Here is a 26903-nt window from a genome sequence, read left to right as displayed (position 1 = left end):
CAAGTTTTTGACATTGTAATCATAATAAAATATAATAAACTTCCTAAAAAAAATTTTAATTTAATGAACTCTTTTTATAAAATTGCTTTTTTGTTAACTTTCTTGGCCTACTACTAAGGTAGTCTGTTCGGCCTTTCTGCGGATTTCCTTAACATAGGGTATGAACGATCTCCCGTTGTCGAACCAGATGCTCAGGTATTTGGTACAGTCGCTGAACGAGGCGAAATACCTGAGCATCTGGTTCGACAACGGGAGATCGTTCATACCCTATCTTAAGGAAATCTTAAGACTACTTACTAAGGTGATCTTCGACTCAAGATACTTGTGATTCTTCTTTCTATCATGTCAAATGTCTTTGTCTTTACATATGACAGGTATAGGCCCTTCCCCGTCATCCAGCCCCTCACCAGTTCAATGGCTGTGTTTGGGTCATCAGCCGCAGCCTCTTCTACAAATCTAAACTCTCGGCAGTAACGATCTCTTCCCTATGAGGATCCTAGCCTGTCGGAAACAGTGCTCTTACGCACTCGCGTACCCAATTCTCCGTTAATGTTGGCAATATCCACCCTATCTTGCCTGTTAGTAATCAAAAACCCTTTCCTCAAGGTCCTCATCTACTTTTGGCAGAGCTCCTTCCAACACCTGGCCTTATCTTCTTTCATTGCTGCTTTATAGACTCCATGTATGTCAGACGAGTATGACTTCTGTGCTCGGGGTTATTTCTTCTATTTTCACGCTGATAAACCCTCCTAGCTAAACAGGCTCTCCTACAAGTAGGTCCAGCTCAGCTACCAATATGCGTGTTTTTCTTCGTGTCTCCCCACTACAATCCCAGACTTTACACTCATTTCACATGCACCAATTCGATATTTTACTTATTAAGAAAATTAGAGCGATATTTTGTTTTTTCGAAAAGCCCTCCCCCATTTCCACGACCATGGTCCTATTTTGCCAATTAATGAACTCGACCGAGATTTTGGGTCGTTATATTTTATTTATCAATTTGAAAGGGATTGGCGCAAAATTACAGCAGTTATCGTGTCCACAAGAAAGTGAAAAATATATATATATATGTGTGCTTTTGAAGTGACGGTGGTTTTGGGGTCTGGGGATGTAAAACGCGAAGATAAGTCAAATCATGGTACCCATTGTAATAAGTAGCTTTCTAATGAAATTTACCTAATAACAGAAGTGGGTTACACATGATATCGTTTTGTTTAATTCTATACTGAAATATAAAAACGTAAATTTACTGAAGGATTCATCCAAGTTTAAAAATTATGAGAAAAATTTAGTTTTAGCACCAATAGGCCTATGCATAGAAGACAACATTATGGCTGTAAAAGGTTATCATTTGTTGATTCCAAAGATTCAGACAATTACCTAGAAGGGTTTGTGAAGGAGGATTTAAAAGTTACTAGCGTTACAAATCTAGTTGGTATGAGAGAGGATCTGATAAAAACAAATCATTTCCCACAAGATACATGTGCGCAGAAATTTATATTTACAAAAATTAAAGAATAGCATTATATATTCATAGCATTACAATAATCATATTTATAGCATTATAATACCATATATTTAAAATATGCAGGTCTAAAATCTAGAAAAGTATCATTCTGCTTGCTCTTGAATATGTATTTCATAAAATAAAACTTGTTAAGTTATGTAATTTGCTTTTCTTTCTGTTCCCATATTTTATTTACTTGTAGCACTATCTATATTTTGCTATTATAGCATTTTTCTTTATAACAATCATTTTCCTGGGTTTTTTTCACTGTATTAAAAGAAAAAATGTGGTACATGCAACCATATTGAGTGTAGAACATTACGTAATAAAGTTTATGTGGAACATAAAAATATAAAATTATATTTATCAGGTCCAAAAAGTCAAAAATAAGGAAAGAAAAAATGTTAAGCGGTATAACGAAATGGAAGATTCCTAATAGAAACTGGCGGGATTTTCCCAAGAGGATACAGCCAGTACCCAAGTGCTAACTTTGTTCAGAGATACTGCAAATTGCTCCTAGTTTCATATCAGTACTCTTTTAAAGTATTTTTTTACTCTGTTATGACATTGGTGTGCTTCGCTTTATTTTATATTCTTAAATACGAGTATAATATTGCAGTTTGTTCAATGCGTAAACTTAAAATTCGTTTTAAAAATATAATTTCAGCTATTTACCAATAAATTTTGGGATCTTTTATGAAAAGATATTAAGAGGCATTTGTTTTATGACAAGAAACAAAAATGTTTTAATATTTAATTAGTCTATTTTATTCAAATCAGTCATAAAGATTTTTTGTTTACATTTTTCAAACTAATTTATCCAAATTATGTTCAATTAATTTATTTTAGTTTATAGATTCTTTTTTAGATCTTATAGGAATTTTCCAAGAAAAAACTATTAGAAGACAATCTTTAATTTCCATAAACCTGTTTTTTCCATTAGTGAATAATTTTTAATAGTAACAATTCAATTAGACAAAATTATAGAATTAGAAGAAAGGTGCACGATACGTGCACCTTTCTTCTAATTTCAGCCACTTCTTTCCCGCTGAATTTAACTTTACTAATTTCTTATTATGAGTTAGCCGTTCTCAAACTTGTAATACGATCAGGAAATGTACTTCTTAGAGCATTAAATATGAAGCTCATTTTCTTCAATTAAGAGGATTTTCTACATTCTTGTGCTTGCTTTATCACTAAGAACATTCATTCTTAAATTACCGTAACGAATATCTGTATTACATATGATCCCACAAGGTATCTTTTTATAGTGGCCGAATTTCCAATTTGGACTCTTCATCAGTGTTATGTTCTGTTCAAAAAATCTCTATATGCATTTTAGGGCTCTAAGAGGTTCATGAACCGCAGTTCAAAAATTTGTATAAAGTTCATTTCTACAACATGGGTAGAAAAAAGAAAATTTATATCATACCATAGCTGTAGTATGTATAAAATTATAGTGTATTATTTAAGATGACATAACATTTGGAACCGACCAACTTCCGCAGGCGTTTCAAATTCCGCCACAGGTTAAGATCATCGAGCTTGCAAAATATTAACAGTAAATAACCTGAGATGGTAAATAATTAGGTTGTTAATTTGGAGGATGCTAAGAGTCGGGAGCACTATTTTACTGCAATTCTCATTACGTTTGTAGTTTCTGTATTATCTTTTTAGGCAGAAATAACATAGTTTCAAGATGACTATTCAATATCCGTGTTGTATGTCATTTATAAGAATCCCGACGTTTATAGAAACGCAGCGGAGTGCGGTATAAAAGACAATTTGAAATATTTATGGATGCATTATAGATTTTATGGATGGATATTTATAGATTTTTCTTTTTTTAATTTACTTTTTTATGTTATTTTTAAGAATTTCAGTTAGCTCGAAATGTTCCACACGAACAAATTTTTTTCATAATTTACACGTCTTTTTCTTGAACTCTACACATCTGGAGCATCATCATTGATATGCTCAGTAGTGTTTCTATATAGTCTTACTTTAACAAAAAGTGAACTGTTTCATACTTTATCCTATTAAATGTTTATGTTCATATTATCCTACTCATACTTTTCACGTATGCTATGCTGAATTATATTCATAGTTTGATCATAATCATAAAAGGATGACTCGCCTAAAAAGTTTATTTTAATATATTTAGTTGTGTGATTTTGGGAAAATCCTCTCTGGATTTATGGTAAGAAAGTGAAGACTTTTATATTTTCTGAGAGTTTTTTTTTATTTGTGTAAACAGATGGGAAGGGTTTTCTGCCAATCCCTGGTGGCCCTGGAAGAGTGGATTTATCTGTTTCTTAATCAGTAGCTTACTAAAAGCGCAACCAATGGAAGCTTTTAGTGTAAAACATATTAATACCTCCTAATCTTTCCTTATATAAATAAATATATATATATACATAGGGGTAATGCCAAAAAATATATAAAAAGTAAAAATTAATTTTGAAAAGTAACTAATCATGAATTAAATTTCGTCATAATAATCGATGTCCATTATTAACTAATACTAAATTGTATAATATGATAGTATACATACGCCTACATATATTTATATTCTATATAAAAGTATAAAGTTAGATAAAAGTCTACCAAACATAACTTATTACAAAGTACATATAGATACAAAATTTAGAAAGTATATATATTATAGAACTACTCGTATATATATAAATATATATATATATATATGCGTTAAAAAGTATACACTATATATCCCACAAATAAAGTATCAGTGGAATAGTTCGGGGAATGGTGAGTGATACTAAATCAAAAATGTTAACTACTTCTTGGGATACTCTGTATATATTTGTAATCATCTTGGGATCATCTTTATGTTTGTAATAAAGATGGTAATAGTAGTTAAAAGATAATTTATATATTAAATCGTGAATAGGTAATCCAAAATAAAATTATGTTAGTAATGCGTACTAACATAATAATGTCAAATGCATAATTATAATTTATTAAAACTAAAAAATAAACTTACATTGACTCAAATTTTCGTTCTACACATAACTGCAGTAATTACAAAAGAGGAATGAAGTCATAAAAACAATTTTAGTACATAGATTGTAATTTTATTAATTAAAACACAAAATCGTTACATAAAAGATAATTTAGTTATTAGAAAATACAGGTTATTGCAGAAGCTGTTAGCATGCATAAATAGGTAAAGTCAAAAGTAATAACATTTTCTTTTGTAATAATAATGACTGATAAATTAAATGTTAAATTATGCGAATATTGCTTAGAAAACGATAATCTTGTTTTTATACAACAATGGACCATAAAATGGTTTACAGTGGCATAGATTGTAATAAAAAATTATTACATGGTTTGTTTCGCGTATACCATAATACAAGTCTCAATTTGCTTTACATGTAGACCAAATAGAACATTATTGTGTAAAATATTGCCCGAAATTTGGGTCGTCATGTACGTTAACTACTACTATTCGTATAATAAGCTAATGATCTGGTTCAAAGCTTTTAAAATAAATAATAAACAATTATAAAACTTCGAACTATCAGATAGATTAACATTATCTGAAAAAAAGATTATAATATATGCAGTACTGTAGTGAACTAATAAAAACTTTTTGACAGTTTTTGGAAAAGTTGAATTATAAATTTGTTTTAATAATATAAGAAATAAATATTAAATCTACCCAAATATCCCCCTGTATAACGTGATGCACACATTCCTCTATTAAGTAAATGGGTTGGAATTATAAAGGGATAACCCTGCAACAAAACTGTTTTAAAACGGAAATAGGTATGAAGACTACTCAGCAAAACAAATTACCGAGTTGTCATAAAAACTAGAATTAAGTTGAGAAATAAAAGTATTTGAAAACATTAAAATATACATTCAAAACAATTAAAATTATCCTTGGAGATAATTTTTTTCCTTTTTTTTTCACCCTGCCCACCGGGCCGGATCCACAACAAAGCAAAGCACAGTCCAGGGGTGATCTACTCAAACCGGCCTCCCCGTCCGCCGGTCATAAGTCTAGTCCGACAGGTCAGCCCGACGGTTAGATCTTTTCATTGCCTGACTAATCCCGGGGCGGGGTATCCAAGCCCGACTATGTCGTTCCTGGACTCCACCCCAGAAGCCGGGACTCGGTCTTGTTGCCAATGCCTCTAGTGAGAGCATCCTATGCAGGGCACTCACACTGGATCTCCGTCTTTTACGCAAAGGGATGAGAGAGTCCCAGTGCCTCATCACTGCCGCCCATCCGTGCAAGCACAGACGAACGGCAGCTCCGCAGGGGGCTGTCCCTCAACCCCTCGCCGCCACAACCACCAAGGCTTGTGCTAGAATATCCGTATCACAAAGTCAGTTACCGTACGAAACCTCTTTTCTCCTGATAACATACAGTCTTTGATTCTGTTAACTGTAAGGAGCACAGTCACCAACACACAGGTGCGACGTTCAGTAGCCCATATCCGGCAGTCGAACACGACGTGTTCCGGTGTATCGAGCTCTCCTCAAGAGAGCCAAAAGGAGTCGCCAGTTCTCATTCTGGCATTAAGTACACCCGAAACACGCCGTGGCCAGATAAAAATTGGGTCAACCAATAGGTGAATTCACCACTGCGGTTGACCCAAGGCTCGACCTGCCGGATCAGACGATGTGTCCATCGCCCCGTGGAGGACAGGTCCCAGCGGACCTGACAATCTCGGAACAACCAACCACCTGTGCATATCACTCCTGACAGCTCCTCCAATAATCCCAATCCTCATCCTGGCTAGTTGTTTAAATGGAGGGATGCCCGCAATGACTAATACTGCCTCAGTCGAAACTGAAGAGTATGCTGAAACGCTGCGGAGGGCAATTCGCCAGTGCATACCCTCCAGTAACCGCCGATTTTCATCGCATCCTAAAACTTTCGACCAAACAACGACCCCATACAGCAGAACAGAATTGATTACGTGACCGTAAAACTTCCTTTTGAATGACCGGGAGCCAGCCACACTGCCGAGGAGCCTATTCAGTGTCCGCACCATCGCTCCCGCACGATCAGATGTCTCTCGCACGTGCACGGAAAACGTACGCATCAGTCCAGCCACACCCCCAAATACTTTACCGGCTTCACCTCGGGTGCAAAGGTTCCGTCTACCGTGATCCGAATCGGAGAAAGTGGACGCCTGCCAGCCAGACAGATGAATGTTATTTTCTCCGGAGATAAGGTTAGGCCCCTATCTATCAATTAGTGCTGCACTAGATTGATAGCTTCATTGGCCGCCATCGCTACGTCGTCTATAATCCTCGCCCATACTATCAATGCCAGATCGTCAGCAAAGACCACTGCTACCTCAGTCGGAGCACTCAATAAAACACCACGTTCCATAACGTCGTACTAAGTACTATACCCTGAGGTATCCCACATGTGACTGAAAAAGAGAGCTGTGAGTCCATTGAATTTTAAAGCAGACATCTTTCTTCCAAGTACATTTGTACCATTCGTCTTACACCGCGGTCCACTAGCTTGGTCCACCAGCTTGATCTCAACTCGTTGCCCGAGTTGAGATCATTTTTTACATCAAGCATCAAACCATGAGTATGTTTCTCGTGCGCCAAGTCCCGCTGCCTCTGAGAGCTGAGATACACATTTTACCGCATCGGGGGCGGACCTCCCGATACGAAAATCGTACTGGTTCTTGGAGAATCCACCATTATGCTCAATTTCTCGCTTCAGCCTAACATCAAGAATTTCCAACAGTTTGCATAAAGAATTCGACAGGCAGATCAAACGATAAATGGGGGAGGCCCGTTACTCTGGCTTTTGTAACAACACTAGACGGGACTCTTTCCATACCCTCGGAATGTAATCACCCAACAACATATCGCCCATTATGTTCAAGAGTTCCTCCGGAGCCTTCTGTACCAATATATGAACAATTTCCGGAGGAATGCTATCAGAATCCGTGCTCGTCCGTGGTCTTAGCCTCTTCCCGCTAGCAACAGTTGGTCCATGCTGAAGAGTGACAAGTTTTTGATGGCTGTCTCCTCTCTTAGCGGGTCCTTACCTGTAGGGAATAATACCTGTACTGCATTTAGTACGTGAGGGCTGGAGCCCTCTTCCCAAATTTCCTGTTCATTATCCGGAAACCATTTCCCCACAGGTCCTGATCCCCTCCAACACCTGTTTTTGACCTCCTTAATTGCCGCCTTGTATGTTGCCTTTGCCTTCACAAAACGTTGACGAGCCAAGGAGTGAACAACTTGAGAACCACGTCTTGCAGCCCGTTGAAAAAATATCCTGGCCGTCCATGCTTCCCTCATAAGGCGAGCAATCTCATCATTCCACCAATAAGCATGTCGAGACGGATTACAACGAATGAAAACGCCTGATGCTGTACATTCCTCCTGCACGATCGATACCAAGTCCTCCGGTGACAACGTACCGGCAAGGCGAGCATGGATATTTTCTCCAAAACGAATGCATCCACGTTTAGAAACTAATTTCGTGGGTCATGAACTCGATAATGATGATCGGACATCGATTCTTCCTCTAAGACACTCCAACTCATATAATCGTTCACTCTCTCCCCAGAAACAAATGTTACGTCTCGAAGAGCCTCTTGCATTAAGTCGCAGCTTGCTCATTAATGCATGTAAGGCCCATGGCCGCAACTCAATCTCGAAGATGAAGCCCGCGGAGACAACGGACAAGCGAATTAAACGGACTTCGCATTGAAATCCCTTGAAACCACCAAATTTTCATCTTGATTTCGACAAATCATCGGGAACAGACCTAAGAATGATATAAAACCTCTCCGTGTTGGAGTTCGGAGAGCAGTAGCCTGAAAAGACTATTACCACTCCGAGGTTTGCCCAAACAAAGCGATTCCTAGAGCCAATGGATACTACTGGCACTCCAGGTATAAAGGCCGATTGCTGCTGTTGATGTTCTATCCAATAACCACATCGAATTCGGAATGATTGAGGAAGGCGGCTCGGTAGTGCAGAGAAGCACTACCTCGGCAGAGCGGTTGAGAGCCACTTCCCAACAGACATCAAGTGAACGCCTGCTTCTGTTCGTATTTAACTAGAGAAACTTCATTTTCTGTCAGAACAATCATCCATCCTGTGGCCCTCCGAACCACAAATCGCACACTTCCTCGGGCTGGTGCACTGGTCTCGCCGGTGTCCTTTCTGACCGCAATTAAAACGCAGCTCAGTGTGTTCGGGTCCTATGCAGGTTAACATGTGCCTCAACCCCCACCACCGAAAGCATCCCTCTTCTGAATCACGCATCCGGGCCCTGCAGTGCACCCAACCAATCCTCACACGCGTTGCTGTCAGTTTCTTGGCAGCTCCATAAGACTTAATTTGGTCGCATTTTGTGCCTTTCCAATCGCTGGGCGTAGAGAGGATATCCAAAAATTTACATCTGCTCCAACCGTCTTTCTCACTGCTTCTGCAATATCGGTCTCACTCACATCATCCTCAATGTCGTAATGTAAACCACCGTACATCGACTATCCTTCGTCTTTAAATGCTTTAGCATTTTTAATGCTACAGCCTTCTCAGCACCCCTCACTCTTATACATAGTTCTCCTCCAGCGCCCTGACGCAAGGACAGGATATCACCAATTTCCCGATCCGCCATCGACTGCTTGACTTTCTTTACCAGATACGCATACGACTGTCCGGTAGCACGGACAGCAACTGTGCCGATCTCCGTCACTGCTGGAGTGGAGCGTCGTATAGGAGGGGGAATTATATCACGCCTCCCGACTGTATGTTTGTGCTGCACCACCTTGACCCCAGTCCGCAATCGACCAAATAAATTTAAAACTAGCCTTTCTACACATCGACCAATCTTGTCAGCTGGTAGTAGAAACACAGGTGCAGGAGACAACCCTTCGGTTTTCTTCAATGCTCCCAAGATTGTCTTCAGGGCCGTAATCTCCCCGGCACCAGAATCATAGTATATAGTGAAACGTTTGTTCGTCGACGTGGCCTCACTTCGTCCTTTAAAAATCGGGAACTATCTTCTACAATATCTACTGCTGCAACTTCAGAGTACAATCCATGACCTTCTCCCGGCTTGGTCTTAGATCAATAAGTTCACATGTATCCACCGCAGCCGAAGACTTTTCCATAACACGATCACTAGCGCCATCACACTGGCTGGCCAGTACACACTCACGATATCAAGCAACTCCTCGTCCGTGAGCGACCGCGACAGGATGTCATTCAGAAAGTTTAAAAATATAGTTTTTTATTTTTCAAAACTTTTTTGGTTTGTTTAAACTTTTAATATTATCAAATGTTTTAATAATAAACTTGAACATCGTAAACGTTGAAAATTCAAAAATAAATCTTAGAAGATGATTTTGATGATGGGGAAGCGAAAAAAATTTTAAAATCCTGAACTTTTAATCTATTAAAACGATGTTTGGTTTATTTAAACATATAATGATAATTTTATAATAAAATATCATCATAAATTTCTCCCCACCCCAAAAAACGGGATCATAGGTAACTTTTTTGATGTATAATTATTTTTTCAGTAAGAATTAATAACCAATGCCAGTAAAGTATTACAACATTGTTGACACCTATTTTATTTTAACATAAGATCTTTTAAATTAAAGTACGCAAATCAGTTTTAAATTCTAAAAAAAATCTATAAAACAAGTACTATAAGATCATCTTTTTTGATTTATTAGTATTCATTTTCATTAAATATTTAATCAAATTTATATCCATATATTTTTTTTTAAGATGAATTTAAATTTCAAATATATTATAATATTTTGTAATTACTTTAAGCTTAATAACATTTTATTGGAAATTCGATTAACGCTTTGGCTTGGCGTTTTTCTAGAGGTTAAACATAATCTTTCAACATAATTTTTATGATTATGATTAATCATAATCTTTCAACTATAATTAGGCGTTTAGATTAGAATATTTCTCATTGTGAATAAATAAATTAATTAGAATAGTTTTTAATTCGCATGTTTTGTTTTCTATTTATAAATTGGTACATTTTATGTGATTATTAAATACATTTTTATTATTGTTTAATGCATTATTAGACATACACATGTGCGATATTAGATTGTAGTTCGTACATCATAAAACATGTAGGTATTTTAGTGCAACCGTATTGCGTTACGTACATTAACGATCAGGCGTGTGACAACTCGAAAATGACAGGAAACCACCTACCTCACAGTTCAAACATGTAACGACGTCAAAAGATGAACCAACAGTGATAAATTACGTCATTAGAATGGTGTCAAAATTATTATCCTGTAGTATCGTATAACCATTACCAAAGGTATCATCAATCCTTTTTTGTATCATTTTTCTCATCAATGAAGCGATCATGTTATTAAAAGTACATTTGAGAAACACATGTTTTATTAAAACATTAGATTATTACTATATTACTATTATTTTTTTTTCCTGAATTTTTACGGGCATGGACTGCTAAGGTAATTTAGCCATCGTCACATTCTATAAAGAAATTACTATCACCATCTGGATCGTCATACGTAAGGGTGTAAAGGGCCCTTACATTTTATTTAAAAGCACAAGCTACATAAAACATTAAGACACAAAAGACAAGGACAATCAACGCTTACGGGTTGTAAAGGGCTCCGATATTAAAATTTGAGATAAGGTTCACAAAAGACCATGGAATTAAAAACTCAACTTATCAATACCATTTCTTTCTTTCTTCTACGTGTCTCGTTTATAGTTTGTTGAAGCACCCTCGAGGCGACCAGAAACGCCAGGGTGCCGTAGCAGTTGACTCCTCTTTATGAACAGGCTACAGGCATGCATCACGCCCACCCATAGCCTCGCACCCTCAATCCACCCTTGAGGGTCCCCCATGCCATCATCGGACCCACTCCGACTCTCTTGAATGCAGACAAGCCAGGGTGGCCTAAGCAAGAGGGCTACCTCTCGTCACTACACGTGCCACGCTTCGAGACTCCCACACATATAAAATTTCCATCTTAGAGATTCTCTAACACAGCTTTAAAATTTTCAAACTTTTACAGACTTCTAAGAAGTCCACTGGCATGCAAAAAAGCAACTATTTTTTCTTCATTTCCATTATCCAGATCAGCAGTAATGTCATTTTTTAGACGGAACCTCTTTCTGAGGTCCTTATATATTGTACACTCTTCTATTGGATGTTTGATTGTCAGTGTTTTATTACAAACACCGCACATTGGTCTCTCTTCGCCGGTTAACAAATGTGAATTTGTTAATCGCGTGTGACCGATTCTAAGTCTGGTCACAGCTACTTGTTCACGGCGAGTCAATTTCACGTCGCTTTTCCATTTATATGGAGAAGTTTTTACCGAGTTTAATTTGGTATTTAATCTCCAATCAGTACTCCATTTGTTTCTTACTATGTTAGTTAGACGGTTTTTAACATCAGCCACTCTTACAGGAAATGCATCCAAATTATCGCAGACTGTTGCCTTTCTGGCAGCTTCGTATGCGCTTTCATTACCTGTAATACCAGCATGCCCTGGGGTCCATACAAATACGCATCGCTGTCCTCGTTGATTTAGAACGTATAAAATGGACAGGATGTTTGCAATTAGGACATCCTTAATGTTCTTGTTCCGAATTGCAATAAGTGCATTAAGAGAATCGGAATATATTAGCACTCTTCGCAATAACGTTCTATGTATCGAAGAGCTTGCTGAATGGCAGTAAGTTCTGCCGTGTAGACACTGGCCATATCTGGCAGTTTCAAATAATGGGCTTCTCCATTTATATATATGGAGCATTCAACACCATGTTCGGTTTTAGAATCGTCAGTATAAATTCTAATGTGTTCTTCGTAACTACTGACGGTTGCCAAAAATTCCTGTTGAATGATAACTGCTGGTTTCTTTTTTACTTCTCCCTGAGAGAGATCCAACCTAGCATTTACCGCTGGCAAGTGCCATGGCGGTATTTCTCTTGTGGACATTGCTAGTGTTTGTGGAATAGCAATTTCGTATTTCCTTCTTAATTCGTAGTACCTAATTCCGGCTGGTCTGGAATAGGTAGCACGATGTTCATATACTGCAGCCATAGGATGATTCGTAAACAATTTATTATTTATATGAGCAGGGAAAGCCCATACATTTGCTGCATATCTTAACAAAAGGATCTCTCTTCTATAATGTAGTGGCATTATTCCGGCTTCGGACATTAGGCTATTCGCCGGACTTGTAGGGAAAGCGCCTGTTGCATATCTTATTCCGCTATTATGAACAACGTCTAACTTTCTTAAATGCGACTTTCTAGCGGCTGAATATACGATACATCCGTAGTCTAGTTTAGATTGAACCAATGCTTTATACAATCTCAATAATATCTCTTTATCTGAGCCCCAGTTAATGTTCGATAAACATTTTATAATGTTTAGGGCTTTTTTGCATCTATCACTCAAGTCCTGTATGTGTAATCCCCACGTAAGGGATTTATCCAATACTAGTCCTAAAAATCTCACATTCTCTTTGTATTGTATTGGATCATTGCCAATTCTCAACGTAGGACTTAGATGAGGAATTCTCTTCCTGCAGAAGTGTACACAGCACGTTTTTTCTAGTGAAAATTGGAATCCATTATTCTTCGCAACTTCATTTAAGGCGTCAATCGCCCGTTGCAGTTTGTATTTCACCATAGCAGTCTTGTTGCTGGCATACACATTGCCAAATCATCAACATAGACGCTTTTGCTGATTTCTACTGGAATGGCTAATATCAATTTGTTAATGGCGATCATAAACAAGGTACCCCTCAACGGCGAACTCTGCGGTATGCCATTTTCCAAGATTCTTTCAGATGAATATTCATTGTTGACGCGTACTTGGAAGGTACGATCATTCATATAGTTGCTGAGCAGTACTGGCAGATTGCCACGAATGCCCCAGTCATATATCTGGAGCATTACTTCATAACGCCAGGTCATATCGAAAGCCTTCTGAAGATCAAAGAAGACTCCGACACAATGTTTCCTTGTAATAAAGCTGTTATATATAATATTTTCTAAGTTGATCATTTGATCAGTGATGGAATGGTACTGTCGAAAACCTGCTTGATATGGTGTTTTTACTAAAACCCAGACGAGTCGATTATTAATCATTTTTTCCAGTATTTTTCCCATAGCACACGTCAAGGAAATAGGACGGTAGCTATTGGGATCTGTTAAATTTTTTTTTTCTTTGGTACTGGAACAACATGAGCTTTTTTCCACTGCTGCGGGTACATTCCATCCCGCCATATTTGATTATAAAGTTCTAATAATCTGCGTTTTGCAGTGGTATTCAGCTGCCTGATCATATTATAATGGATTTCATCCGGACCAGCAGCTGTGTTGGACCAACGCTTTCATGAACTCAACGCTTTTACCAACGCTTTCATGAATTCTTCCATTTGAAATGGTACATTATATGAGTAATTATACTCAGTTCTAAAATTTAGTAGACCTTCAAGTTCTTCTTTTTTGGTTCGAAAACCTTCCTCGTAGTTGGCCGTTTCACTGGCCTTCTCGAAGTGATTGGACAATAGCTCTGCCATTTCGTTTGGAGTGTCCTTAATTCCATCTTCACTTGAAGGCTAGTTATGGGCGCAAAATTTTTACGCCCACAAATCGCCTTCACTTTCCTCCAAACACCTGACGCAGCAGTGGTTCTGTCGATGGATGACACGTATTGCTGTCAGGATCGTTTCTTCGAGTCAATCATAAGACGTTTTGCATACGCTCTGTATTTTTTAATGACAATAAGATTTTGTACGGTACGACGTTTCTTGATGGGGTTATACGCTCTTTTCTTTCTTTTAACAGCTTCACTTTTTTCTTCGTTCCACCATGGAACGGGTTGTTTCGTATGTTTCCCAGATGTTTTGGGAATGTATCTCGATGCCGACTCAAGTATCGTATTTGTTATAGCGTCGACATCGTCCCTGATAACTCTACTTGTTTCAGGGAGTATTGTTCTAGCTGTGAAGCTCGTCAAACAACCATCTTTTAGAAATGGAATATGTTTTTCTTGTAACATCAGTCACAATTTGCACCGGGAAATGATCGCTTCCATACAAATCGTCTAAGACATTGAAGCTGTACCTCGGTGCTATCGATCCGCTTATAAGTGCAAGATCTATACAGGAAATGAAATGTTATAAAATAAAATAAATAAAAAAAATAATATTAATTTTTTTTTTTTTTTTTGTGTTATACGGGCATCGACTTCTCTAAGGTCATTCTAATACATTTCTAATTCTAATTTCTAATTCTAAGCCCTCGTCACTTGGATGCCACTTGCCACGGGTGTAGCAATCTTGCTACACCCGTCTAACAATTTCCAAATTGATCTGCAGCAGTTCCTCTGGGAGGAACATTTCCCTTCTATCAATGATATCCAATATTTTCCTCCTCGCATCTTCAAATCAGGGACATCAAAAGAAGACGTGATATGCTGTCTTTCTCGTCTACACACACCGGACAACTAGCGGAGTGATCAAGTTTAAACCTAAAAAGATATTTTCTGAACCCACCATGGCCCGCTAGAAACTTTGAGACAGTAATCCAGCAAGTAATGGTCCATATAGCACCAACTTCTCAGGTCCCCAATTATGCGGTGTGTCCAGCAGTCTCTATCACTATTATCCCACCGCATCTGCCATTCTCTCTTCATCCCTCCTCTTCTTTTTTTTCGCAGGTATTAACGCCCGTTGCTGTTTAATCTTCTTCCTTCGGGTGATATCCAGATCGACAGGTAATATTCCCGCCACACTTCCACCGCCTATCGAGATACCGTGCGATATGCAGCAGTAATACGGAGGCAGCTCCTGTGTATTGATTCGAGAACACCCCTGTATACACCTTATCTAGTGACTCCTCCTCATATCTCGGCACCATAAGGTAACGTGGAGTATATCACTCCAGATAGTAGCCTCCCCCTCCTCCTCCTCCTCCTCATAACCATCATCAAGTTTACTGTAGAAGAAATCAAATCGAAAAATTTCTTTTAAAGCCTTAGAGCAAGATCTTATTTTTCCGAAGTCGAACTTAAAAATTTATTTCAGAAAACTACAAAAATATATCACTATGTAGTAAGCCAGTGAAAGATTGCTGAGACTGTAATGATTCTTAAACCAGTGAAATCAATGTCCTAAGGGAAAATTCTTAACACTTAATCACTATTTAACTCTTCCCAAAGCGGTAAAACCTTGTCTTTACAGATCTCACACTATTATATTAGTTTGACGTCTTTGATCATCAAAGATAACTGAGTAAATTAACACAGTCGTTAATTTAATCTAATTTATAGTGCATTTGATAAGTTGCTTAAAAATACGTTCGACTCAGCAACCATCCGAATCATTTGATTCTAAATTTTTTGGTTATTAGTACCAACTTGTTTACGAGTTTTATACTTACTGAGATTTAAAGATCGTGTTTTATACTTACTGACAGATTCTACCAAATTTAGCTTAAAAGAATCTAAATTAATAGATTTCGTTATATTACTCAGGTCAACAATGTTTTTATTTTAAACTAACTGATTAATTACTTATTTTTCTGTTTATCTTGTATAATGAAGAATGTAATTTTAATGTTAGTAACAATTAAAAACATAATTATGTTATAGAATAAAAAATCTTTTTATGATAAAAGAAATCGGGAATGACATAACTGGAATGAATGGCTAGAAGAGTACAACAGGAATACTGTTTGTTGGTTGCACTACTCAGTATTTATTTGGAGAAAATCGTCTGTGAAAGTTTAAATGGAAAAAGAGACGTGGCTATTGGAAGAAGAATAGAATCTCTCCGTTTCGCCAATGGCATTGTAGTTCTGGTAATAAATGAAGAAAATATACAATAATACTAGAGAACATGGACAAATGTGAGGAACGTAGAATAAAGATAAACATAGAAACATAATATAAAACTTAATCGTAAAACTAAAAGAAGACCTTCTGAATGAAAGATAAAAGTGAAAAACTTTACAAATTACACAAGATGAATTAAGGGAAAGAACGATCACACTCGTAAATTACAAAATTTAAATTGATCAATTTGAAAGATTCCGATCATAAAACTTTCTAGTATGTAATTTAAACACTTTCCAGTTCCAGTTTATTAATCTTCATTATATTACTTATGGACCGAGTTATTTTTTTATTATATTTTTTAAAACTACACTTTATTAAAAAATAATTTTAAAAAGTAAGGTTTAGTAAAATCTTTATGATTAAAACTAAGATTTTAGACTTGGAAAGGAGATTGAATTTTTTTTTAATACTTTTAAACTGAAATCAACTAAAAGATGGAATAGTTTAGCCAAATTGAAGTATAACGAAGTAATGTTACAAATTTTTTTTTTAGCTGTAAAAGAATTTAAAGTTTATGTTAAAATTGGATAACAGCTTTTAAAAGACGTCTGATAGATTTCATGAGATATTACAGTTGTATAACTTACTGTTAGACGATATTGACAAATTGCAAAAGAAGCGTTTTCCCTGAATCACTAAATTTCATAAATATTTCATATCATAGCAACATAGAAATGTTACTGCACAATTTTTAGTTACGAAAAAATGTTAATATTTGTTTCGTTAATTCTGTTTGTGATTATTTTATTAGTCAATTAAGATCACTGGCATTTCATACAAACAATCAGTTTCTTGCAATCCTTACTGGTTAATTATTTTTTTAATCATATTATTTATTTATTTCCACTCTGGTTTTAAAGGTAATAAAAGTGTAATTTTTTTTAAATCTGTATCTTTATCACACACTTATACATTTTGTGTAGTTCCTGTATGAAAATTATCTTTTATTGACCACATATTTACGCAATATTTCATTTTTTTTAAACTTTTATCATTGATAACAATATTTTTCAACCTAGAAGCATGTCATAGTCCAATGACATACTATGAATTATCGTAGGAAAATATCTGTAACGTGGAAAAAAGTTTATTTATGAATTTTTTTACCGTAAGATAATTCCGATCATCTCAAATTCCACCCGTCTTAAAGGTATATTCAGTAATAAAAAAAAGGGAATCAACTGTTTTATTTACCTTTTAGTAGATACAACAGAACTACTTTGGCCACGATGAAAGCATACTTGAAGATGCTTATTAACATGGTGTACTGTTAAATCATACGATTCATCGACAGCATCTTTTTATCAGAGTTTACAAGTAACTTTGATAGTGTATCTGAAATATATAGAGGTTAAAAATTACTATTCATCCTTTTTTTTTCTTTTTTCACAATTTACGAAATTGATGCCTACTGATTGTTACACTGCAACTATATGAATCATTAGCTCATTGAGTGCTGGCAGATTTAGAAAAACATCCAATAACTGGAATTTTTTTTAGAAATTTTACTTTTTTAAAATATTCAATTTGGGTTATACGTAGTCACATATTTTCATGAAGAACGGTTTGCAAGTAATTACTAGATTTGGTTCTTATGAATATCACAGTCACAGAGAAGAAATTCATTATCAGTGGCAGTGACATTAATTAAAGACCCTAAGTTCTGCTTATCAATTTAAAACCAACAAATTATCACTTGCTAAGAAACAAATGAAACAAAAAGCTTACCTCATTTAAACTTACCTCATGCGATGTCGGCTTGGCTGTATTCTGGAAGTTGCGGCACGTCCAGTGGAATCACGCAGAGCTTTCCTCACTGGCAGTTTATTCCCCACTACGGCGTGGTGGCCTCCAGAGCCCCGCAGTATTCAGCATTGTTCGTCCGCCAGCATCGCCAAAGTTGTTCTTCCCGAGATGGATCCCCGCTCCTCAAGATGGACCTGTTTTATTTTAAAAGCTTACCTCGTTTTGGCGACGTCGGCTCGGCGTCGGGGAGTTGAGACACAGCCATTGGAATCAGTCCGAGCTTCCCCTCAGCGGCAGTTGAGTCCCCACAGCGTGGTAGTGGTGGCCCCCAGAGCCCCGCAGTGTCGGGTTGGCATCAGTCAGCTTCCGCTGGTGCGGCCGAGGCGATTCTCCCCGAGTGAATTCAAGTTGGGACGGCTCCTGCTAGTGGGTCCGTTGGTCTTTCACCGGCCAGGGCGCTTGAAGCACGGAAAGTTGGTATCCTACGATGTCGGCTCAGCTAGATTTAGATTTAGAAAATCTGTGGATTTTTTAAACAATGAAATGTACCAATAAAAGAAATCCTATATATGTACTTTTTCATTGTAAGTTACATAAATTCAACTCTTGCACTCTGTAATTTGATGATGACTACCTCTCTTGATTTCACATTCAAAAATCATACCATATTATCATTGTAATAAGTGCTCATGCAACAAAAATTGTAAACGCTGATACATTAGAAATTTTACTGTAGTTACTCTACTTTTCTTTTATTACAAAAAAAAAAAAATTATTTCTTATTGAAACAGGCTATTATAAAAAAAAACTTTTCAGTTGTGATGTCATGGCTGTAAAATTTCATCAAAGGGTAAATTTTGCTATCATTAATCAATAGCACCTATTAAACTATTATGTAAATTACACAACCGAAAAGCTTTACTGTTTTGCAACTAAGCAGTATAGACATGTTGCTGCGCGATTTTTAGTTACTAAAAAAGATGTTAATATTTGTTTCGTTAATTAAATTTTTTGGTTGTATTATTATTTAATTAAGTTCACTGAATTTTATACAAACATTCCGTTTCTTGCATCCTTACTGGTTAATAATTTTTTTATGACAATTATTTATATACTTCCACTCTGGTTTTAAAGGTAATAAAAGTGTAATTTATTTAACTCTGCATCCTTATCACACAAATATTTACATGCTATGAATTAGCGTAGGAAAATATCTGGAATGTGAAAAAAGTTAACATTTGTTACTTTATGAATTTTTTTATCGTAAAATGAATTCGATCATCTCAAATCGCAACTGTCTTAATGGTTCTTTAATAATAAAAAAAAAACAACTGTCTTCTTTATCTTGTGCTATATACACCAGAACTATTTTGGCAACCATAAAAGCGTACTTGAATATGCTTGTTAACATGGTGTACTGTTAAATCATACGATTCATCAACAGCATATTTTTTCAGATTTTATAGATAATTTTGATAGTGTATCAGAAACACATTGAGCTTAAAAATTACTATTTTTACTTTTTTCTTTTTCACAATTTACCAGACTGATGCCTACTGATTATTACACTGCAACTATATGAATCATTAGCACATTGAGTGCTGGCAGATTTTCAGAAACATCCAATAACTGTAATTTTTTTTGTAGAAATTTTCCTTTTTTATGAATTAAAATATCCCATTTGGGGAATACGTAGTCGCATATTTTCATGAAGAACGGTTTATTGCAAGTAATTACTAGATTTGGTTCTTATGAATATCACAGTCACAGAGAAGAAATTCATTATCAGTGGCAGTGACATTAATTAAAGACTTTAAGTTGTACTTATCAATTTAAAACCAAATTATCACTTGCTAAGAAACATAAATAAAACAAAAAACTTACCTCATTTTAGCTTACCTTAGGCGATGTCGGCTCGGCTGTAGTCGGGGAGTTGAGACACAGCCATTGGAATCAGTCCGAGCTTCCCCTCAGCGGCTGTTGAGTCCCCACTACAGCGTGGCAGTGGTGGTTAGCATCAGTCGTCTTCCGCTGGCGCGGCCGAGGCGGTTCTCATCAAATTATCTCAGGTTGGGACGAATGCTGCTGATGGGTTGGACGGCTCCTACCGCTTTCAGTTACTAATTACTATCTAATTTTCTACACTAACTGTTAGTATTCTTTATTAAAAATAGTAAACTTCAACTTATTTATAGTTACCATGGTTTCTTTCAATTAACACACATTATTTTACTTTTCTATTTTAATTTTAAAAATAATGAACTTTCAATAAGATAAAATTTCATAAAACATGAATAAATATAAGAATTATAAAACTTTTGGGTAAATTATATTTCTTGTTTTGTCACCCGTTAGTAACAAAATTATTTGATTGTTAGGATTTTCAGCTCCGAAAAATCCTGGATATAAATGACCATGAGAAAAACTCTCTGAACGGTGGTTACAGTCCAATGTGATTGAAAGTTTGCCCTTGCGACCTGTTAATAGTAATAGCAAAAGAAACTCTGGCAGGAATTGTAAAACTGAAATGTAGATCTGTAGGGATAATAGAGATTCGAGGATTAGATGGAATTTCCTCTCCTAACGTTCGCCCTGAAAGAATTATAGCTTCAGTGGTGTTGTTCCGCAAGGTTATAATCTGTAATCTGGTACTATACATTGGGAGATTGAAAATTACTTAATAAAGTAATTATAATTATATTAATCAATAATGTAATTGAAGAACAAACTTTTAATTTCAGTGTATTAGTTGAAAAATCTGATGGTTCGAGAGCATTACGAATCTCTTACTGATAACGGAATGCATCATCGGTGGCTAAAACTGTATCAATAGATATTCAAGGAAATTACCGTAAAACGTTTAAAAAATAATGTTGTTTCTTCTCAAATTACATTACGGTTTAACTACAGATACGATTTTTTCTATAAATCTGAAATATCAGGATAAATACGGTGGTTTTCGTTTGTTATGAAACCAAACCACTGTCTTTTCTTACAACATATTTTTTGTTTGATAGTTATGTTACCATTTTCATACTATATCAAACGAGGAACACCTCGTTTCTACCATTCAATACTATACATATAACATTCAACTAGATAAATAAAAACTCAAGTGATTCATAAGAAATATCTTTAGGTTTAGATGAAAACTAAGGAAATAATGTCCTCTCCAACGAACGACATTTGACCACCAAATAGTTGATATTTTATTGCAGGCCAGTGTGGGTTACAGGTAAAATTGGGGATTAAATTAGGACGACCTTTTCTACGTACATATATCATAACCTGAGTTATTTCAAGTTTATAACGTAGTGAACTTGTGAATCCTAAAGGGTGAATAACTTGTTGACCAATATTAACTGGATTGACATTAGCATCATCATTAACGGTTTATCGTAGATGTATGTAATCTTTGGCACGTAATTTCATATAAAGAACTGTTTTCGCTTGATCAATATATAATATTGTTGTCGGATACTGATACTTAATTTTATGCAACACAATCAATATCCCTTTAATCTTTGTCTTTCCCGCAGAAATTGATGGTCGATCGTCATATAAGAAGTCTGGTTATAAATCCGACTAAATTTTTTCACTTTCACTTATAAAATTGTCTTATAAAAATAAAAACCATTACGTGCTTTTTTGTGACCCACAACATTATGTTCTTCTTGAAGTATCCGATGTCCAGTATTAATGTAGTAACAGTCACGAATTTTTTTGAATACATCTAGCTCAAGATACCTCCCTAGTTTTTGAAAATATCTTTTATAAAGTCCAGTATACAAATAGTTATAATTTATTTCACGCATCTTCAGCTACTCTTCATGAAAAAATCATTTCGTGTTTCAACTATGGATTTTTTATTGATGAAACCATCTGCTTATTTTGATCGAGAAAGAGTATTCAACTATCGTAAAAGTCACAATGACTTTTTCAAAATGCTATTTTAAACTATAAATAAAATGTAAATACGTAGTTATGAAATACAAATTTCAAAATATGCATATTTTATGCAAGCAGTATTTAATTGAAACTGTCAAGATATAATCTCATATGATCCTTCTGTGGCAATTAGTTATTTATGAATATAAAAATACAATTCATTTTTCATTACTAGTAATGTTCCATTTTTCGTAATTTTTTTAAAAAATATACAGCCTTTGTTGAATAAAGATTTGATTTCAATTTACACTTTTCAACACTACTCGACACCTAACACTCAATTTTGTAAAATAAATTTGATAATTTTTTAATTTATATGATTAAATAAATTTTTGTAAATAAGTAAAATAAATTACGTTGACACGCGAAGAAAACAAGTAAAATTTCGTGAATACTTAATTACATTTATAAAATGGTAGTAATTGAACCGGAGTTTGTTATCTTAAGAAGGCTAAGTAAATGAAAATGGGCTTTTTAATTGTGGCACTCAGACATGATTTCCTATCTCAGCAGAAGAAACTAAATACGAAATAAGTGCCAATACGAAACTGAAGAGAACTTCGTTTCTAATAATTATTTCTTTGTTAACCATAATTTTGCTTAAATTTTTAAGTTTAAATAATAATATTCCATAACATACAAAAATAAGATAAATATTTGAAAATTTCAACTTCCTCTTTCAACAAATTAGAATCAACCACTTATCTTACTCATTAGGTATTACGGTTTTTTTTATTGTAAATAACAATTTAATGTTTTTTTCCTTCTTATTAAGATTAACACACAAAAAAGTCTAATAAAAGTGTTCCTTTCAGCCAGTTTCAGCCTGTCTATCATTGTATACTACGAAAACTTTTAAAATCTATAAATTTAAAAATTATAAACCTACGGCTTCAAGAATTTGAAGCCGTGTAATAAATCTTTTAATATATTATTTAGTTTCATACAGACATGGTGTTTAATACTACCTACATTATATTAATTAAATAAATTCTTAGTTAATTGATTTTTATTCAGCCCGCCGGGCTGATCTAGTGGTATACTCGTCGTCGCAAATCATTTGCTTTATAGCTGATTTTCAAAGTCGAAGGTTCTGAGGCTCGAATCCTAGTAAAACTTAGTGACTTTTATACGGATTTGAATACTAGACAGTGAATACCGGTGTACTTTCGTAGTTGGGGTTCATCAATTAACCACACATCTCAGGAGTGGTCATCCTGAATCTGTACAAGACTACACTTCATTTACATGTCATATATATCATCCTCATCCCATTACTCCATCGAAAGGTTGTTTATTAATCACTAGTTGAACAAATTGCAACGTACACATTAGGAAAATAATAGAATATAATAAAATTTTACACAGAATCCGTCAATGCATGTAATGCTTTTTACAGTACGTTAATTAATTATGTACAGAAAATTATTGCTGATTTCATACAGACTCTTTCAAAGCATCAGTTACCGCTTGCAGTACATTACTTTATTGCTCGTTTTATTCAGACTCCTTTAAGGCGTCAGACGCACCTTGCAATACATTGATATATTAAAATTTTTCTAAAGTACCACAAAGATTGTGAAAATCCCCATATTCATAAAACAAAAGTCGGTATGAATTAAAACAAAAACAGAGGGTTACTTTTACATATTTGGAGTACTATTACACTATATTTTGTATCCATCATACATAGTTTGATCTATTCTGTCTAATGAAGAATTATTTTTTATTTCTACCCTTCAGGTAAATTAAAAGGAATTATTATTATATTTATTTCATACAAAGTTAAATAATATATTATAAATATTTTACAAAATTTCTTCTCTCGAATTAACTAATTTGATATGAATTGAAATGTGATGTAATATTCACAAATGTACTATAACGTTAGAATATAATAATGCGTAAATATTTTTCTTTGAAGTAATCGCATAAACACACCTTCAGCCAAACTTATGAGATAATTAATATAACGTATAATTAATATATACGTAATGTAATTCATATCAACGCATCCATCGCTTACAAATACGAGTAATAGAAACATTTTATTACCCTCTTGTGTTATAGATGATTGTGTCAGCGATGCGTGAATTTACACATACATACAGTTTATACGGATTATTCATGACTAGTTCTGTGAACAGCGTTCCTTAAAGCATGGAAAAGTGCACAGTATTTGTTTATTTACTTACACGATATAAAGATGTACGTTTGCTTTATCCATTACAGGATGTATTTTTATTTTTTCAACAGACTTATACTTAGTTTTGTAATACTTTCCTCAATGAAATATAAATAATACATTCTTCTACTTTATACAACAAAAAAAATAAAATGCATCTGAGCATGTTAGAGAATATTGCTTTTTTTTTAGAAGACAGTAACAGTTACCGAGAGACAAAATACTTTACGTCTCGGTAAATTTAAGTCCAGTTTATGAAAATAGATGCATTCTTAACTCAGTTTTTCCTGCTCCTCCTTATTTTGACGTTATATTTCAAGCAACTTTAAAAATAACACTAAGAATAAAAATCTGTAGTAAATATTATTTACAAACTTACATTTCAAGAAAAAACATTTCTTAGAATTATTTTAATATAACGATTTTTTTTTAACTGTAGAAACATTTTTTTTGCCTGTAAACTTAAGTTCTTCATTTATTTTTATATATCAAAAATATTACATTATATTCCTTAAAGTATGAAAAAAAGCTTCTGTTAGGTGTGTAGGTTTTAAGAATTTCTTATTCCTGACAAAATTTTATTTTAACTTCACGATATTTTAATCTAGGTTTTCATATACTTTATTTTTAATTAATTTTTAAAGCTTATTATCATTCTATTTAGTTCATAAAGATTTACATTGAATAATTTTCTATATCAGAAATCAGAGCGAATCAATTCCAACTAGCCTTTTTTAGGGAATTTGCTTTCTATTATGGATTTTTCCTTGTGCTTTTTCGTTATTAATTTACAATAAATAGAAATTTTTCTTGTTGCTTTCCCGTTTTAATTTTATTATATTCCAAGTATTTCTTTAGAGAGCAATCCAGTTACGATTCGTTTCCTTATCTATTTCAAATTTTTTTTTAAATCTTCATTTGTGTAAATAATATGGTAAAATTATAACATTAAATGGACGGACTACAAAATGATGTGATTTTTATAAATAAAAATTTTTTCCTACAAGATTAAAATATTTGGTAAATTGAGTTGTCACATACGTATAAACTGATTGAAAATGTTCAGTCTGCCCTTCTAGAAAGATTTGAAAGAGCTGATTATACATACGTCTACATTCAGTGTACAGTTACATTTATTACATTAGGTAAATAACTTTTTAAATATTCACCTTTTTTTAAATATACATTGAGGTACGGACTATCACAGGGAGTTTATGGACTTGGTTAGAACAAAGAGAACATTTAGAAAGAGGTGGCAGGAGGTTTCGGGAGGCCTGAAGACAGGACGGCAATGATCAGGGCGGCCCGCAGATTAAGAGAACTACTACGTGTGCACAAGAATATATCGTTCAAGGAGTATGTCGAAAGTCTGTCTCCTCTGAGGAGGAACAATCATTCTTTTTGGAAGGTGACGAGGAAATTCAAGCTGCCTCCAATCTCTTTCCCGTCGTGTCTCGGGCTGTTTCTTACATACGGGACCTATTTAATTCGATCCTTAGACAGCTCACTACCCTTCAGAAAGTAAGTTGTCTCAAATAACGGTAGTCTTGGGAAACCTTTGCAGGAGGTGTCTTCGTATAGGCCTATAAGCCTCCTACTGATTTTATCCAAGATCTTCGAGAAACTGTTCCTGCGCAGACTGTGGCCATTGTTGGAAAGTGAAGGAGTGATATCCGGCCATCAATTCGGTTTTAGGGGTGGTTATTTGACTGTGGAACAGTCCCATAGAATTACTGGTGTTATCGTCAGGTGTCTGGAAGAGGAACAGTATTTTTAGGCGGCCTTTTTGGACATAGAGTCGGCGACCATTTGACAAAGTTTGGATACCAGGTTTTTTAAAATTGAAATTCTGCCTACCACAACTGTAGTTTTTAATGCTATGCAGCTATCTAGATGGTCGCTTCTCGCGCGTTAATTACAATCAAGTGACGTCAGCGTTTTTTGATAATAACGGGCCGGTTATGTTCGTGGTATACACTTCTGACTTGCCTACTTCAGCCAATATCATGATTTCGTCGTACGCGGATGACACGGTGGTTTTGGCGGTTGACTGTAGCCAGGTTACTTCCTCGCAAAAATTGCAATCTGCAATGGATGCCATCAACTTTTGGTTGCGTACATGGAGGATAAAGGCTAATCCGGCGAAGTCCAGCCACGTGACTTTCACGATGAGGATTGAACATTTGCCCGGCGGTTTGGTTAAACGGTATCTAAAATCAATGCGGTACGGTACCTGGGCCGTTTCCTTGATCGCCGTTTGACGTGGAGGGATCATGTTAGGAAAAGAGGATGTTGTTTGAAATTAAGCTTAAGAAGATGAACTGGGTGTTGGGTAAAAGATCACAACTTTCTTTATCCAACAAGGTTCTGCTCTACAAGGCTTTCTTAAAACTGATATGGACGTACGGGATTGAACTCTGGGGAACGATCAGTAACAGCAATGTGGAGGTCATTCAACGGTTTCAGAACAAACTTCTACGGAACATAACCAACGCGCCGTGGTTCGCGAGGAATGCTGAAATCCACAATTACGTAGGTATTACATATATTCGGGAGGAAGTTGGACGTCTGGTTTCAAAGCATGTGTCCAAGTTGGATAAGCATATTAATCATCTCGA

The 26903-nt window shown here is 35.2% G+C and overlaps 1 protein-coding gene across 1 annotated transcript in view; it reads left to right on the top strand.

Moving 5' to 3' along the window:
• The first annotated feature begins 1314 nt into the window (after positions 1–1314).
• LOC142319940 (dual specificity calcium/calmodulin-dependent 3',5'-cyclic nucleotide phosphodiesterase 1-like) overlaps positions 1315–26903 on the top strand; it is a 193054-nt gene continuing 167465 nt past the window's right edge. Inside the window, exon 1 of the mRNA XM_075357616.1 lies at positions 1315–1438. Coding sequence (XP_075213731.1) covers positions 1315–1438 — 124 coding nt within the window. The remainder of the gene's footprint in view (positions 1439–26903) is intronic.

The sequence above is a fragment of the Lycorma delicatula genome, chromosome 2 (genome assembly GCF_047948215.1).
Source record: "Lycorma delicatula isolate Av1 chromosome 2, ASM4794821v1, whole genome shotgun sequence".
Taxonomy (NCBI): Eukaryota; Metazoa; Arthropoda; class Insecta; order Hemiptera; family Fulgoridae; genus Lycorma; species Lycorma delicatula.
The sequence above is the reverse complement of the archived record's forward strand: the minus strand, read 5'-3'. Positions and strand labels throughout refer to the sequence as shown.